This window comes from Carassius carassius, chromosome 41 (assembly GCF_963082965.1).
Source record: "Carassius carassius chromosome 41, fCarCar2.1, whole genome shotgun sequence".
Classification (NCBI taxonomy): Eukaryota; Metazoa; Chordata; class Actinopteri; order Cypriniformes; family Cyprinidae; genus Carassius; species Carassius carassius.
The window spans coordinates 6,153,091-6,166,357 of record NC_081795.1 but is presented as its reverse complement, the minus strand read 5'-3'; the positions used below and the strand labels follow the sequence as shown (position 1 = coordinate 6,166,357).

Genomic DNA, 13,267 nt, shown 5'->3' with positions numbered 1-13,267 from the left:
TTGAATTTGGACTGCAATACCTATTTCAACCTCTCGGTGTCAATCCTACATATAGCACCTTTAAACTACAGCAAATGTTTCACGGGCAGACTTTGGATGTTTTCCTTAGCAGTAATTCTGATGAACTAGAAAACCCAACAGTGGCCAAATCCATCACACAGTTCTCCATTATGAACTGGAACGGTACAAGCATGTCTCAGTGGAACCATCTAGACGACTCTAGCAAACCTGCGTCTGACATACTGTCAAACTTAGATGATTTCCAGACCCCTGCCGTCACTCTTGTTCACACATTGGAACATTTGACAAGGCCAAGTGGTTTAAATCAATGAAAAACAGCTCTTACATTGACGTTTCAATCTCAATAAACTTCGTCAAGACTAATGTGTGTTTTCAAGTTGTTTTCTGAAATATTTGTAGTGAGTGAAGTCTAATATTTGACATGTTCATCAAAGAATATTTGATGTAATAGTTAGAACTTACGGACATGAAATCTATTTATTTGTGAAACCTTATAACTGTATTTCAGAATCAGATCACCCCAAAATAAAAATACCTGTTGCATGTAAATAAATTCTACAGATGTATAAAGACTCACATAACCTGCTGCTATTAATTTGTTCCTTTTCCATAACAACAGACAGAGAAATTTAAAGCATAGGCATCAATGTCTTGCAGCAAAATATTATAATATATTTCCTACAGCAAAAACTACATCACACATACATGATTTTCACAAGTATAAATACATATATTTTCCCAACATAAATGTAAACATTTAATGACTATTTAAAACAAACAACAATAAAAAATCTTTTAAAAATCTACCATTCTCCCTATGCATTTTGGTGGGTTTTCCCTTACGTTATGTGCTTTCAGTAGAGCATCCTGTATGAGAATTATGAAGAAACCTTCAGTAACTCTGGGCGACGTCACGGACCTGCTCTCTTTTGTCTTCGATGGGTCTTCAATGACGATGATGGTTGCTGGGTTGAAGTGGTGTGATTCTTTGTGATTCAGTCTGTGGTTAGAGGGATGGTCTGTGAGCTGGTGGTCTCACTCTGACTGACAGAGAGCTCCTCCATAGTGCCCGTCGTCTCCTCCAATGCTTGATGACTTTCAGCTATGAAAGAAAACGAGAGCTTGCATTACGTCCTCCTCAGCTAAACATGTATTCCAATGCTTTACTTTTAAATGATTGCAACTGATTCTTAGCTTTATCCCTGAAACAAATGACTCTTGTTATTTGGTTCTTTTTTTGTCAATCAAAAACATATATATTGTGAACAGTGAAGCCTGATTCCTGAAACGAATGCAGGGCTCGTAAAATCGGTAGCCCAATGTCCCGGGATTATTGTGTTTTCCAGTCGGCTACCGAAATGTACCAGTGTTCCCGTGGGTGCAAAAAAAAAACGAAAAAAAGAAAAAAGCCTTAAAGAGTCTTACATTTTGTTGTAACAAATATAAGGCCATAACAAGTCTTAAATACCTTAAATGGTGTAAGAAAAGTCTTGATTATGATTTCAAGAAGTCTTAAATTTGGGGATAGACAGAAAGAATCGTGATATGGCTTAAGGTAATGATTTAACTTCAAAAAAAATTCTGGTAGTAAATAGCTGTAGTGAATCAAAACCTTACTGTGTGAACACCGCAGCTTGGTTCCTGAAACAAATGACTCAGAATTAAATAAATGATAAAGTTGTTTTAAGTGAATCAAAAACATACAGCGTAAACAGTGCTGCTTGATTTTTGGTATGTTCCTTTTTAGTGAATCAAAAACCAATTTGGTTCTGCTTAAAAATTAAAACATACAAATTACCAAAATGAATGACTCTTGTCTTTTTAATCTTATTATATTCAATTCCGATGGCAATCTAATAATTTGGTTTAAAATTCGTTCTTGCTGTGATGTTGCAGATTAAATAAAGTGAGTGCAGAAAATATGGGGCATTCGCAAAGAACGTGTCAAAGCCAAGGTAATGCCATGGTACAATGCCAAAAAAACATGATACTTCTCATAAATGTCAATCTGATTTGGATACCTTTGGCCTGTTTCTGTAGCCGTGATGCTGACTCCGCTTCATGTTTCTCTCTCTGCTCCTGTAACATCTTACAGACCTTTTTATGACTGAACCAGTGCAGCTTCTGACAGGACTGATCACAGTAGATCACCTGAAGAAATGCACATATTTAAAAAAGCACCTCAGCAAACCAAGAAACCACAGAATAAGTGCAGAAGTCATAAGATGAATCCTGATATTTACCATTTTACAGATGGAGCATCTTTTACCTGCTCCTTTTTCACCACAGGTTGTGCAGAAGTCTGCGTCCATGAAACCCACCTGTCCCGTGATGGCCTGCGTGAGGACTGACAGAGCAGTGGGGTCACTTCCCTGTCAGAAAAGGACTGGTGAGGCTTCCATACACAGAATGTGGTTCAGTCTTTCTAGTTGAGGCTATGACACTTCCAGTGTTTTCTACATGAGCAAATAGAGGACACTGTAAATCAAACTCACAATTTCCACTGGGGCAATACTCCGGACCAGCTGCTGCAGTAATGTGGCATCACAGTATGGAAATTTCCTAATGCACTCCCGAATGAACTTCTCCTGGAATACTGGGAAGCCATCACTGTCTCGCCCTTTCAAAAGACTGAGAAAATATTTTTTTAGTTCAAGTAAATTTTATGTACTCTATATACATATATACATTGTTGTTCAAATGTTGTGGGGTCAGGAAGAGTTTTTTTTAAACATTTTTGAAAGTCACCAAGGTTTCATTAATTTGATCAGAAATAATGGAAAAACAGTAATGTTGTGAAATATAATTACGACTTAAAATAATTGTTTTCTATTTTCTATTTTCTATATAAGTTATTCCTGTGATAGTAAAACTGAATTTTCAGCAGCCATTATGTCAGTCTTCAGTCTTCACATGATCGTTCAGAAATCATTCTAATGTGCATTCCAAAACTATTTATTATTGCTGTTGTTGAAAACAGTTGTGCTGCTTAAATTTTTTGGGATTTTTGATGAATAGAAAGAAAAAAAACAGCATTTATTACTTACATAAATATTTTGTAACATTATACATTTATTTATTGTCACTTCTGATCGATTTAATGCATCCTTGCTGATTAAAAATTCTGACTTAAACCAAACCTTTGTATGGTTGCATATATATGTATATGTATATGTATATGTATATGTATATGTATATGTATATGTATATTACCTCTTGATTAGGCCATCAAGTTTGTCCTGTTGCTCTTTTAGGAAAGAGCCACATTTCTGCAGCACAAAGTTGAGGTAGTGCATCTTCATGGCCAACACCTCATTCATATCCTGCTGTTTGATGCACTTCTCACAGATAAGCTCCAGAACCTGGAAAAACAATGTTATTCAAGTTGGGTCAGATTTCAATTCAATTACTGCAAGCTTATTGTTATGAATCTCAACTCTCTATAACACTTACATAATGAAGAACGCATGCAACTGACCTTGCGGCACTTCTCAAGTGCTTCCACATCCACCAGCAGAGGGTTTTCTTTCACCAACATCACTATCTGCAGCCAAATAAATCAACAGAACATCGAGTCTTAACAATTCAGGATCAATTATGCTTTTTCCATTGTTAGTGGTTTGATGATTTTTTTATCAGCATTATAGTCATCAGGTTTAAAAAGACCATATTGCGCCATTTTTGCTTTCTTTCTTTCTCTTCTTTCTTTTCTTTTAAATGCCATACCAGCTTCTAAGGCTATATTCATGGCGAGAATAAAGTGCAATCAATCAAAGGAAGACTAGAAAAGATGTTTAAAATTTATTTTCTCTGGAAATCTTAATTTTTGCTTTAAAAAATACATTTGTAAGTATTGTATTTATTGTATTCATGAGCATTTCCACCTTTATTTTGATAGTACAGTATATGGATAGACAAAAGACAATGGGAGAGGAGAGAGGGCAAAAGGACTGGGAAAGGATCTTGAGTCAGAACTCAAACTCAGGTCGCTCAAGGCACAGCTTTGCTATTTGTGCTGCCCACATATATATGGGGATATAGCTCAGACCAAAAACAAAAAAACAAAAGAAGTACCTTTACGGGGTTAGGGTTGGTAGTCATTATAATTTTGTGTAGCGCTCCAGCAAGTTTAGGAGGGAGTTTTGGTTCCTTTTCCAGGCCCTGTGGTTTTGTGTAGTAATCCAGCCTCGCCTGGGAGAAGAAGTTATTGATGACCGTCACACAGTCATGCTGCCCTGTAGGAAAAATAGTTTTGGAAACAAAAAACACCTTACAACTTCTCTGAATCTGACATACTAGTGTTCAAACACCAAATCAGCATATTAAAATTATTTCTAAAAAACAAAACAAAAAAAAAACAGGAATATATTACATTTAAAATAGAAAACGGTTTTTTAAATAGTAATAACATATGTATTACTGTTTTTACTGTATTTTTAAGCAAATTAATGTAGCCTTGGTGAGCATAAGAGACTTCTTTTATTAAAAAAAAAAAAAAAAAAAAAAAAAAACACCATACCAACCCACAACTTTTGCACAGTAATGTACTGAGGAACTATTCCTAATTTGACCTGTACATCACATTTTTCCACATAAATCCAAAATTTGTTGTACCTACAAAAGCAGCCATTTGTGCTGCTGTTCTGCCGACTGAGTTCACTGCATCTGTCTCAGCTCCAGCATCCAACATCATCCAGGTGATGTCGGTCTTTCCTGTACAGAATACAAAATACAGCCAAATTATGAGTACTAGCACCAAAGGAATTTGGCAACTGTGATTCAAACCTGAGAGTCCTGCAAACATGAGTGCGGTGTATCCATGCTCATGTTCGTTGCAGTTGACGTCTGCTCCATGCTGCAGCAGCAGTTTGCACATGTCTGCCCTGCCCTTATATGCGGCGTGCATGAGAGGGGTCATGCCATACTGAAAAAGAAATGCAAAATGGCAATAATCAGCAAAGCATATTTTCACTTCTTAGATATGAACGATGGGTAATCAGTGGTGACCCTGACAACTCCCAAAAGCACTCACAGTATTATTAACCTGTGAATATGAAATTTCAGCAAATGTTCTGTTCCTTTACGTTTAAGTCATCTTTCCCACTTCAGCATTTCAAGCAAGTTCACTCATATTTGATTGTGAAGTTTTTATCATCTGTTTGGACTCTCATTCTGACGGCACTCATTCCCCGCAGATTATCCAATTGTGAGCAAGTGATGTAATGCTAAATTTCTGAATGCCCACAAGTGTCAGTGACATCTGATTTACAGGTCAACCTACACAGCAAGTTTTCTTGTACAGAAAGTAAGCATTGAAAAGAACAAACTACTATTAGCAGAGTGATAGATTAAACCACCTTTGAAACTCTGTTATTATAATACATAATGACACTTAATTTCCTTACCTCATCAAGACAGTTTACCCTGACATCTTTGGATCCAAGCAGCCTGGAGGCTTCTTGCACATTACCTACAAATATTCAATCAGTGATCAGACACTGGCCAACCTTAATGTACAGAATTATACACCAGAGCCTCAATGCACATCGAATGCTAAACAATCATAATGATAATGTGAGGAATTCAGCACCAAGCAACACAAGAATTAAGAATGCTTAAATAACTTTAAACGACCTAAAGTTAAACATATGTATTTATCATATGATTGCATATCGTTACCTGTTTAACTGCATACATATGCAGATAATTATCACGTAACATATCAAGAATTAATTTAAAAACACACAAAGGATTATGTATATTTATGCAACCACAGCTTGCAAATTTTGTAAATTAAATCGTTCATCTGATACATTTCTAAACTGTTTAACGTGTTAATCTGCAGTTTAGCCTGTTAGCATCATGCTATCATTACCTGCAGCAATAACTAGAAGTAGATCCTTCTCCGTGTCGGTCAGGTCTCCTTTCTGTGGTGCAGACATTATTATAATCTAAGTGAGTGACGGTTTTAATAAACAATATATAAATTGACTGTAATGGGTATGGCTGTATACTGTGACTGATCCACTAATTTAACACGTTTCTGTCCGCAAATGGACGGACGGAACCAACTGCAACAAAAGACGGGGGCGTAATCACCTAAAGTGTGCTTTCTATTGTGGTTTTAGGATTGTTTTATATATAATAAAAGGCATTAATCAATGTAAGTGTGTCTAATTCATACGCATCTTAATAGAATTAGGGTTTCCATTAAATAAATTGATATTAATTGAAGATAGATGTAAAATAATCCCACCGCTTTAACGTTGTTTGAAAATAATGGACTGTTCATATGAGATGATAAGTAGCCTAACATAAAAATATACTATATTTGACAAAAACAGACCTATAATATTGAATATTTAAAACTATACACGAAACGTTCTTACGAGTCGGATATATTCAGTGAAACCAATGAATCAGAAACCTGTCACAGAATGATTCTTTCAAACATTTGACTGGACAATTTTGTCCACTAATCGGACTGAGTCGGTTCTTGAGTGAACAACTGACTCACTGAATTCATAACTGTCTTTTGCGGGCACGGATTAGTAACTACTTTTGAACAGATTCTTTCAAACGACCTGTTCGAAAGAACCGATTCGACATAATGAGTCGGACTTCTGTCATGATTGTTTCACCTTGGGATATATAATAGTAGCCTACAAATGGGGACTTTGCTTATTTGCATAAAGATAAAGAACGGACCAATGGCGTTAAACTTGTCTACCGAAGCAAATCCTAGACAACTTCTAGCAACAGATGACTTGCCTTAGAGCGGAAAGTCTTGCATATAGCCCTAGAGGATATTTGCGGAATATGGTTTAAGTGTACACTAGATGTTTCATCATGGCTTGTGGCGGGTTTGTTTGTTCCAAAACTTCTCTTTGTATCTTAAACCTTATTTATGTGGTAAGTGTCTAACAGTTTCTATGAATTTAGTCCTTAAGACTTGTTCTTATTTACATTAACAATACGTTTTGTCTTTATTTAAAAGTTTAACAACATATGTTACTTGTATTCATTACTATAACATTGACAGTACCAATATGTAAGTTCATTAAATTGTGCTGTAAATTGTGAAATTAATGTTTATGGAATTTGTTATCCTGATATTGCTTTGCCTTTTCTGAGCATCTTCACTCCTTAAAATGAAACCATCCGTTTCTGACTTCTTTTTTGTCTTTCTTCAGATGGTCAGTCTTTTAATGGTCGGTGTTGCAGCATGGGGCAAATGGTTTGGACTGGTCTCTAGTTTCAGGGTAATGGCTGCTGTCATCGCTGTTGGCTCGTTTCTGATCGTCGTGGCCGTTATGGGATTGTGTGGAGCTGTGAAGCATCATCAAGTTCTCTTGTTCTTTGTATCCTTCCAAGTTACTCATTCAAGAAATTCTCTCCTTATCAATAATGTGTATGTCTATACAAGGTTTATCTCTGTTCAACACATCAGTCTTAGTTTGTGTTGTAGTTTGGGCCATAAAGTCACATTTACCAATTTTTCAGACTTTTGTGTTTGAAAGGATTTCCTTTGTTATCAACAGCTTTTGAATTTGTCCTAAATGATGGTAAAACAACCTTAACTTGCGTTTAGTACATGCTCATTCTCTTAATGGTATTCATTGTGCAGTTTTCAGTGTCATGTGCCTGCTTGGCGATTAATAAAGAACAGCAGGTAATTATAGTCTGTAATACTTTGACACGTTGATACTGGTTTCCTCAATCCTACGTTTTAAATCCAAACGCTTTGTTCTCCTGCAGAATCTTCTCCTGGAGACAGGATGGAATAAGTCTGAATCAATGCAGGAGGATCTGGAAAGATCGCTGGATTGCTGTGACTTCCTTCAAGTGAACTACAATGAGAGCTGTGTCGCTGTAAGAACTATTATTCTGCTTCTCAATACGAGGTTAATGAATTGTTAAGCAGCTACTGCTACATTTCAAATTGAAGTTCCTTGCAATTGAACCTAATGTGAAAAACAGCAAGCTTCTAGAAAGACCCTTTAAAATTCCAGTAAATGGAAGTAAATGAGATTTGGTAATTTTTTATTTTTTTTTGTATTTCAAGGTGTTAGGTTAATGATTAATAAAGCTTCCATTTTTGTTTAAAAATCATAATTAAGTAACAAAATGAAAAATACTTCTACAAATGATTGCTGATGCTTGCGCAAATAGTCTGAGATGATCACCCAAGTATGAGATAATCTTGTTTACATGCAATGAACTAACAGTTTTTTTATTTTTTTGTGGTTGTAAAGATTATCCTCTGCATTATTTCTGTCTTCTCTTTGACATCAGGCCTGTTTCAAGAATCAAACATGTAGACCATGTTCAGTTATAATCCAGGCCTACGCTGATGACACTCTGCAGTTTGTTGGAGGAGTCAGTCTGTTTTTCAGTTTTACAGAGGTGAGCAAATACTGGACATCATTTGATTCCGAAAACATGTAAAAGGAAACTTGGAAATACTGAATGAAGCTGTTAACAGTTCAGTGAGTGTATTTAAGGTTTGGTGCTTGTTTCTTAGTTTTTTGTCAAGTTGAGATGTTAATAAATACATTTTTATATTAATTTTGTTATTTTTCCTGTTTCAGATACTGGGTGTCTTGCTAGCATATAGATACAGGAATCAGAAAGATTACCGGCAAAATCCTGGAGCTTTCATTTAATAAAGCGTTTTTGTTGGACACACATATTCAAGACTTTCAGTTATAATTAATTTTTGTTCTTGAGTGGACTTTTTTATTATTATTATTATTTATGATCTGTAGTTCCTCTTGATAACACACTCAATTTCTTCATTTTTGGGGGATACAATAGCAAATTAAATGTTCTGTTAACTTTAAGAATATTTCTTTGTAGAACAGCCATTATGATTTGCATTTTGGTGGAGTACATATATATTTCTCAACACTGACTATGCAAGTAGGTTACCTGGGCTCAAACTTTGGTCCCAACTGAACAACACTTACCATGATAAAGAGCTGCTAAATAAAAATGAAAAATTCAAGACATGACAATGCATCTTTCATTTCTGATTATAAATCATCAAACTAGAAAATATTTATAAGGAAACAAAATAAATTTCTTAAATCAAACAATATGGTCATTGCATTAAGCTTAGTAATAAGCTTGCACACTGAAACTAAAACCTAAGCTACACCCAACCCACTTCCACATCATTCTGATCAGGATATGACCAGGAACCTCTACATCATCTGTTTGCATTTCACATATTAGCCAATGGTGCGACTCTCTCAGAGGTTGTCCAGCCGGTTTACGCAGATGCATTCACTGTGATGCTCCAGTTCTGCCCTCTGCTGAATGCAGTGAAAACATACCAAACATACTTACCTGCACATTTATTTGGATTTGCATCACAATACATTTGAATTGACATGAGATTAATTTGGCAGATTGTGATTTTAGTTTTTTCATTTGTTTAATTGTGCAGTGACACTCACACCTAAAGACTACAACACGCATCATTTTTTGTTCCGTGCTGAGTTATACAATTGAATCTTCTCATTATAACATACAGAGTATACATAAATAACATATTGATTGTACAGTGAGACAGGGCCAGCCCAAGCATTGATGAGGCCCTAAGCAGAATTTTATATGGGGGGCCCTCGGTGCCATAAATGCACACTATAAATGTAACACACCAATTATCAATTTTATTTGTTGTAGCTGTGTTGCTTACATCACACCATTGTCTACCTGTCATGTTTTTACCCTTCTTCGATTTCTAATTGTAACAGTAGCAAACCCACAAGAGTGGCCAGGTGTTAATTAGCACTTTTAACATCCAAAGTCTTACAGTACTACGTGGCATATGTGGTGTAGTGAAAAGTAACAAAATAAACAATGCATTTATGTTAAATGTTTTTTTAACAACATAAATTCTTAAACACAGTAGCGAGCCATCTGTACATCTAAAACAACAATTAGCTATTTGAGGCACAATGATATTGGAGTTTAATAGCAAAGACTCCACAGGCAGGCTAAGGTAAATCATGTTAAAAGGTTATTTTTATTAGAAGAATATATCAATTTATTTTTAAACAGAAGACAAAAACTTTAAGTAAAATTATAATATTTAAAGATCTCAAGGCTTTTAAAAGATGTTTAATCAAACATGAATTTCTCTAAAACAAGGGATTTTCATTCATTGACACAAATAATTTAATTTAGTTCAACAAAGAGTTTCAGTCGGTGACTCTTTCTGTACATCCGTACACCAGTAGGTGGCGACGAGTGAATCTTTTTTCATTTTATAATAGTGTTCTTCCTCACATAAAGTACAACTATTTAGTATAAATATCATCTATTTCACCTTCAGTTTTAAAGGGTTAAACATTTTTGAAAATTAGAATCGACCATAGTCATTGTAACAACACAGTGAAATGAGCGACATCTTCGCGAAACGACGGCAAACAATGGGAGTCTGTGTCTGCCAGCGTCGAATCAACAACATCGATTCAGCACCCTCCACCGATTAAATCATGTTGTTTAATACAATAATTCTGACAGTTTAACAATAATTTAATGTACACAACCTCATAATCCATGACCTGTACTCTTAAACAGCTTAAATTTATCTTTGGCTAAACTGAAGCCAGAGGAACCTGCTATGAATACATCAGAGCATCGTTCATAAATGATGAAGCCTGATGTCTCAATAAAATCCTTGAGCATCTTTTCAAAACTATCCAAAGCCTCATTCGAATTGGAAAGAAAAATCAGGGCTTTGTCTTCATCAATGATTGACTTTAAGGTTTCTCCTTGAACTTTAGGCCCCAAAACCCTGTTCTCACAGTTAATGGAGTTGATCAGAGGAAGAAGGCAGATGCTTACTAGTAACGGAGTCAGTGGACATCCCACCCTCAGACCTTGTGATCTGTGGTCTGCCATCAAAAACAGCTTCAACACGGATCTAAACCGGTCAGGCAGGTTTACACACTTTAAGCTATTAAACAAATATTGCCATTTTAGTTCACCTGGATCTAGTTTTAATGAAATAATCAAAACTGGGATTCGATCACTGATGCGGTCTAGAACAGAACGGTGTGGTTTACTATGACCTGGATTTAAAATATGTTCAATAACACTTTTCAACCTCTCCGCCAGAATCAAAGCCAGAATTTTATAATCCACATTCATTATTGCAATCGGATTTAAGCGATATGGAATATCATAGCTATAGGTATGATCGTTTTCGCCTTGGCTCAGGGATTCGAAAACCGTTTGTTTAATTGGCTTGAGGTCAAAGATTTGGTTGAAAAACACTTGTAAAAGGTCAGTAATTTTAGAAACATAACGCTTATAGAAATGTACTGTTAGTCCATCTGCTGTTAGACTCTCAGACTGAGGCAAGGACAGTATAGCGACCAGAATCTCTTTTCTCGAAACAGGTTCACTTAGAACAGTAATCAGGGTGGATTTTACTTCTTCGAATCTCTCCGTTTGGTATAAATGATCCAAGAAGTTCAGGAGACTCTTGGTAGTATTTGGCGTATGAAGAACCTCAATGGATGATTCTGAATCTGGATGACCTTGAAAAAGAAATGATGTCAAAAAAATTCTTAAATATATTTAAATCCAAAACAAGAGTAGGAAAAGAAAAGCTCTACCTCCTTGGTCCATCTCTTGAGGAAGTTCAATCATGTCTGAATGTCTTGATGGTTTTGTGTGAGCTATTGCCTCACAAACAAGTCTGACCTTCACTCCTGGCCACATGTATTCATTCCTTTTGGTATTTATTTGTGAAATTTTCTTTATTATGCTTGAAAGGTGGTCCATACACGTTTTATCTTCAAGGAGACAAGAATCGAACTGCCATTTTGGTCCATTTGTCTGAATCTTAATTGAAAGTGGGGCATGATCGGAAACATATTCTTCTTTATCCAAGTACATTGGTCTCTTGTGAATGTTACAGGCAGTTACACTTGTTAAATCGTGACTTTGCAAAAAGAAGTAGTCCAATCTCGACTGACCTTTCCTATCGAAATATGTAAAGCTTTTCACTTCCGGGTAAAGACACCGCCAGACATCCAACAAGCTAAAGTTTTCCAAAAAACATTGGAGAGCATCGAAAGACTTTGTGTGACTTCGGTTTCGTAAATTTGATGTTTTGTCAAGGTCGGCGTCCATGACGGTGTTAAAATCCCCACCGACCACCAGATATGCAGAATGTGGGATGTGGGTCGAAATTTGTGTGAAATCTTTCAGCTTAATTTTTTCATCATTTGAGTTATACATGTTGATAAATACGAAATCATGCCCCCAAATTTGACACAAAATGATTATGAATCTTCCCTTTTCATCGCAATAGACATTGAAACCACCGCATCCAAGGTTCTTTTTGAAAAGTACGGCCACCCCTCGTGAACTTCCTTTAAATACTGTGAATGCCGCCATGTAATCGCATTCTAAATCTTGAATTTTGATGCTCCCAGATGAGTAGATTCTATCTGGACCTACATGAGTTTCTTGAAGAAAGACCACATCAGCCTTTAGAAGACTTAAATGATGAAGCACCTCAGACCTTTTACGGTTAAAACCATTTACATTCCATGAAAGAATTGTTAATATTCGCTGATCTTCATTACTGTCCGTCATCTTGATATAATCACATTTGAGAAATTCAAGTTCAGATAAGATTCTCTGTGTTTCACTTGTAACTGGTTGGTGCACCTAAAACAATGAAACACAAAACATTTTTAAATTGCTGAAGAAGAGTTTCACAAAACCTGAAGAACTGGATTTTCAGAAAACAATAATACATCCACTTCTAGCAGAATCTTGTTTGTTGATTCTTTCTTTTCCCTAAACATACTATTTCACATAACGATGCGTACATATAGTCCACAAGATGAAATACTAGCTGAATTAAAATATAAACTTTGAATACGATGATCAGGGTATGTTGTTTTATGAGGAACTTGTACAATTTATTTAAATATCTAATTTAAATATCTTTTAGATATTGAACCATAAATTACTTTTTCAGTGCAAGCTTCTATGTAACATCTTTACAGATTATTTTATCAAATTAAAAGTAATTGCAATAAAATTTACCCAGTCAATTCTTTGCTTAAAAATATTAACTTCAAAATTAAGATTAATTCAATGGCTTACCACTTTAAAATAGCATCCTACCCTTGTCTGAAATGTTTTACTTGGCAGAAACCTGGATCAGCATTACACTATCTCTTCCTCTTCACTTGTAACTCACATGCAAATT

General features: G+C 35.6%; 2 protein-coding genes across 3 annotated transcripts; one reads left to right on the top strand and one right to left on the bottom strand.

Moving 5' to 3' along the window:
- Window positions 1-668: 668 nt before the first annotated feature.
- On the bottom strand, window positions 669-6,093 carry LOC132123509 (ankyrin repeat and MYND domain-containing protein 2-like). Of its 2 annotated transcripts, XM_059534168.1 has the most exons (11): window positions 5,897-6,093; window positions 5,427-5,491; window positions 4,807-4,945; window positions 4,636-4,734; window positions 4,096-4,256; window positions 3,500-3,565; window positions 3,235-3,383; window positions 2,517-2,652; window positions 2,265-2,393; window positions 2,043-2,172; window positions 669-1,123 (listed from the first exon to the last, which is right to left on the bottom strand). In XM_059534168.1, the coding sequence occupies exons 1-11, from the start codon at window positions 5,961-5,963 to the stop codon at window positions 1,017-1,019; spliced, it is 1,248 nt and encodes a 415-aa protein (XP_059390151.1). In that variant the 5' UTR covers window positions 5,964-6,093; the 3' UTR covers window positions 669-1,016. The 2 variants fall into 2 exon arrangements, with proteins under 2 accessions (XP_059390151.1, XP_059390152.1); XM_059534169.1 differs by lacking the exons at window positions 5,427-5,491; window positions 5,897-6,093 and adding an exon at window positions 5,054-5,202.
- A 556-nt stretch (window positions 6,094-6,649) lies between these two features.
- On the top strand, window positions 6,650-8,991 carry LOC132123511 (tetraspanin-13-like). The gene is made up of 6 exons (XM_059534170.1): window positions 6,650-6,933; window positions 7,215-7,382; window positions 7,613-7,693; window positions 7,780-7,893; window positions 8,317-8,427; window positions 8,613-8,991. The coding sequence occupies exons 1-6, from the start codon at window positions 6,871-6,873 to the stop codon at window positions 8,685-8,687; spliced, it is 612 nt and encodes a 203-aa protein (XP_059390153.1). The 5' UTR covers window positions 6,650-6,870; the 3' UTR covers window positions 8,688-8,991.
- The last annotated feature ends 4,276 nt before the right edge of the window (window positions 8,992-13,267 follow it).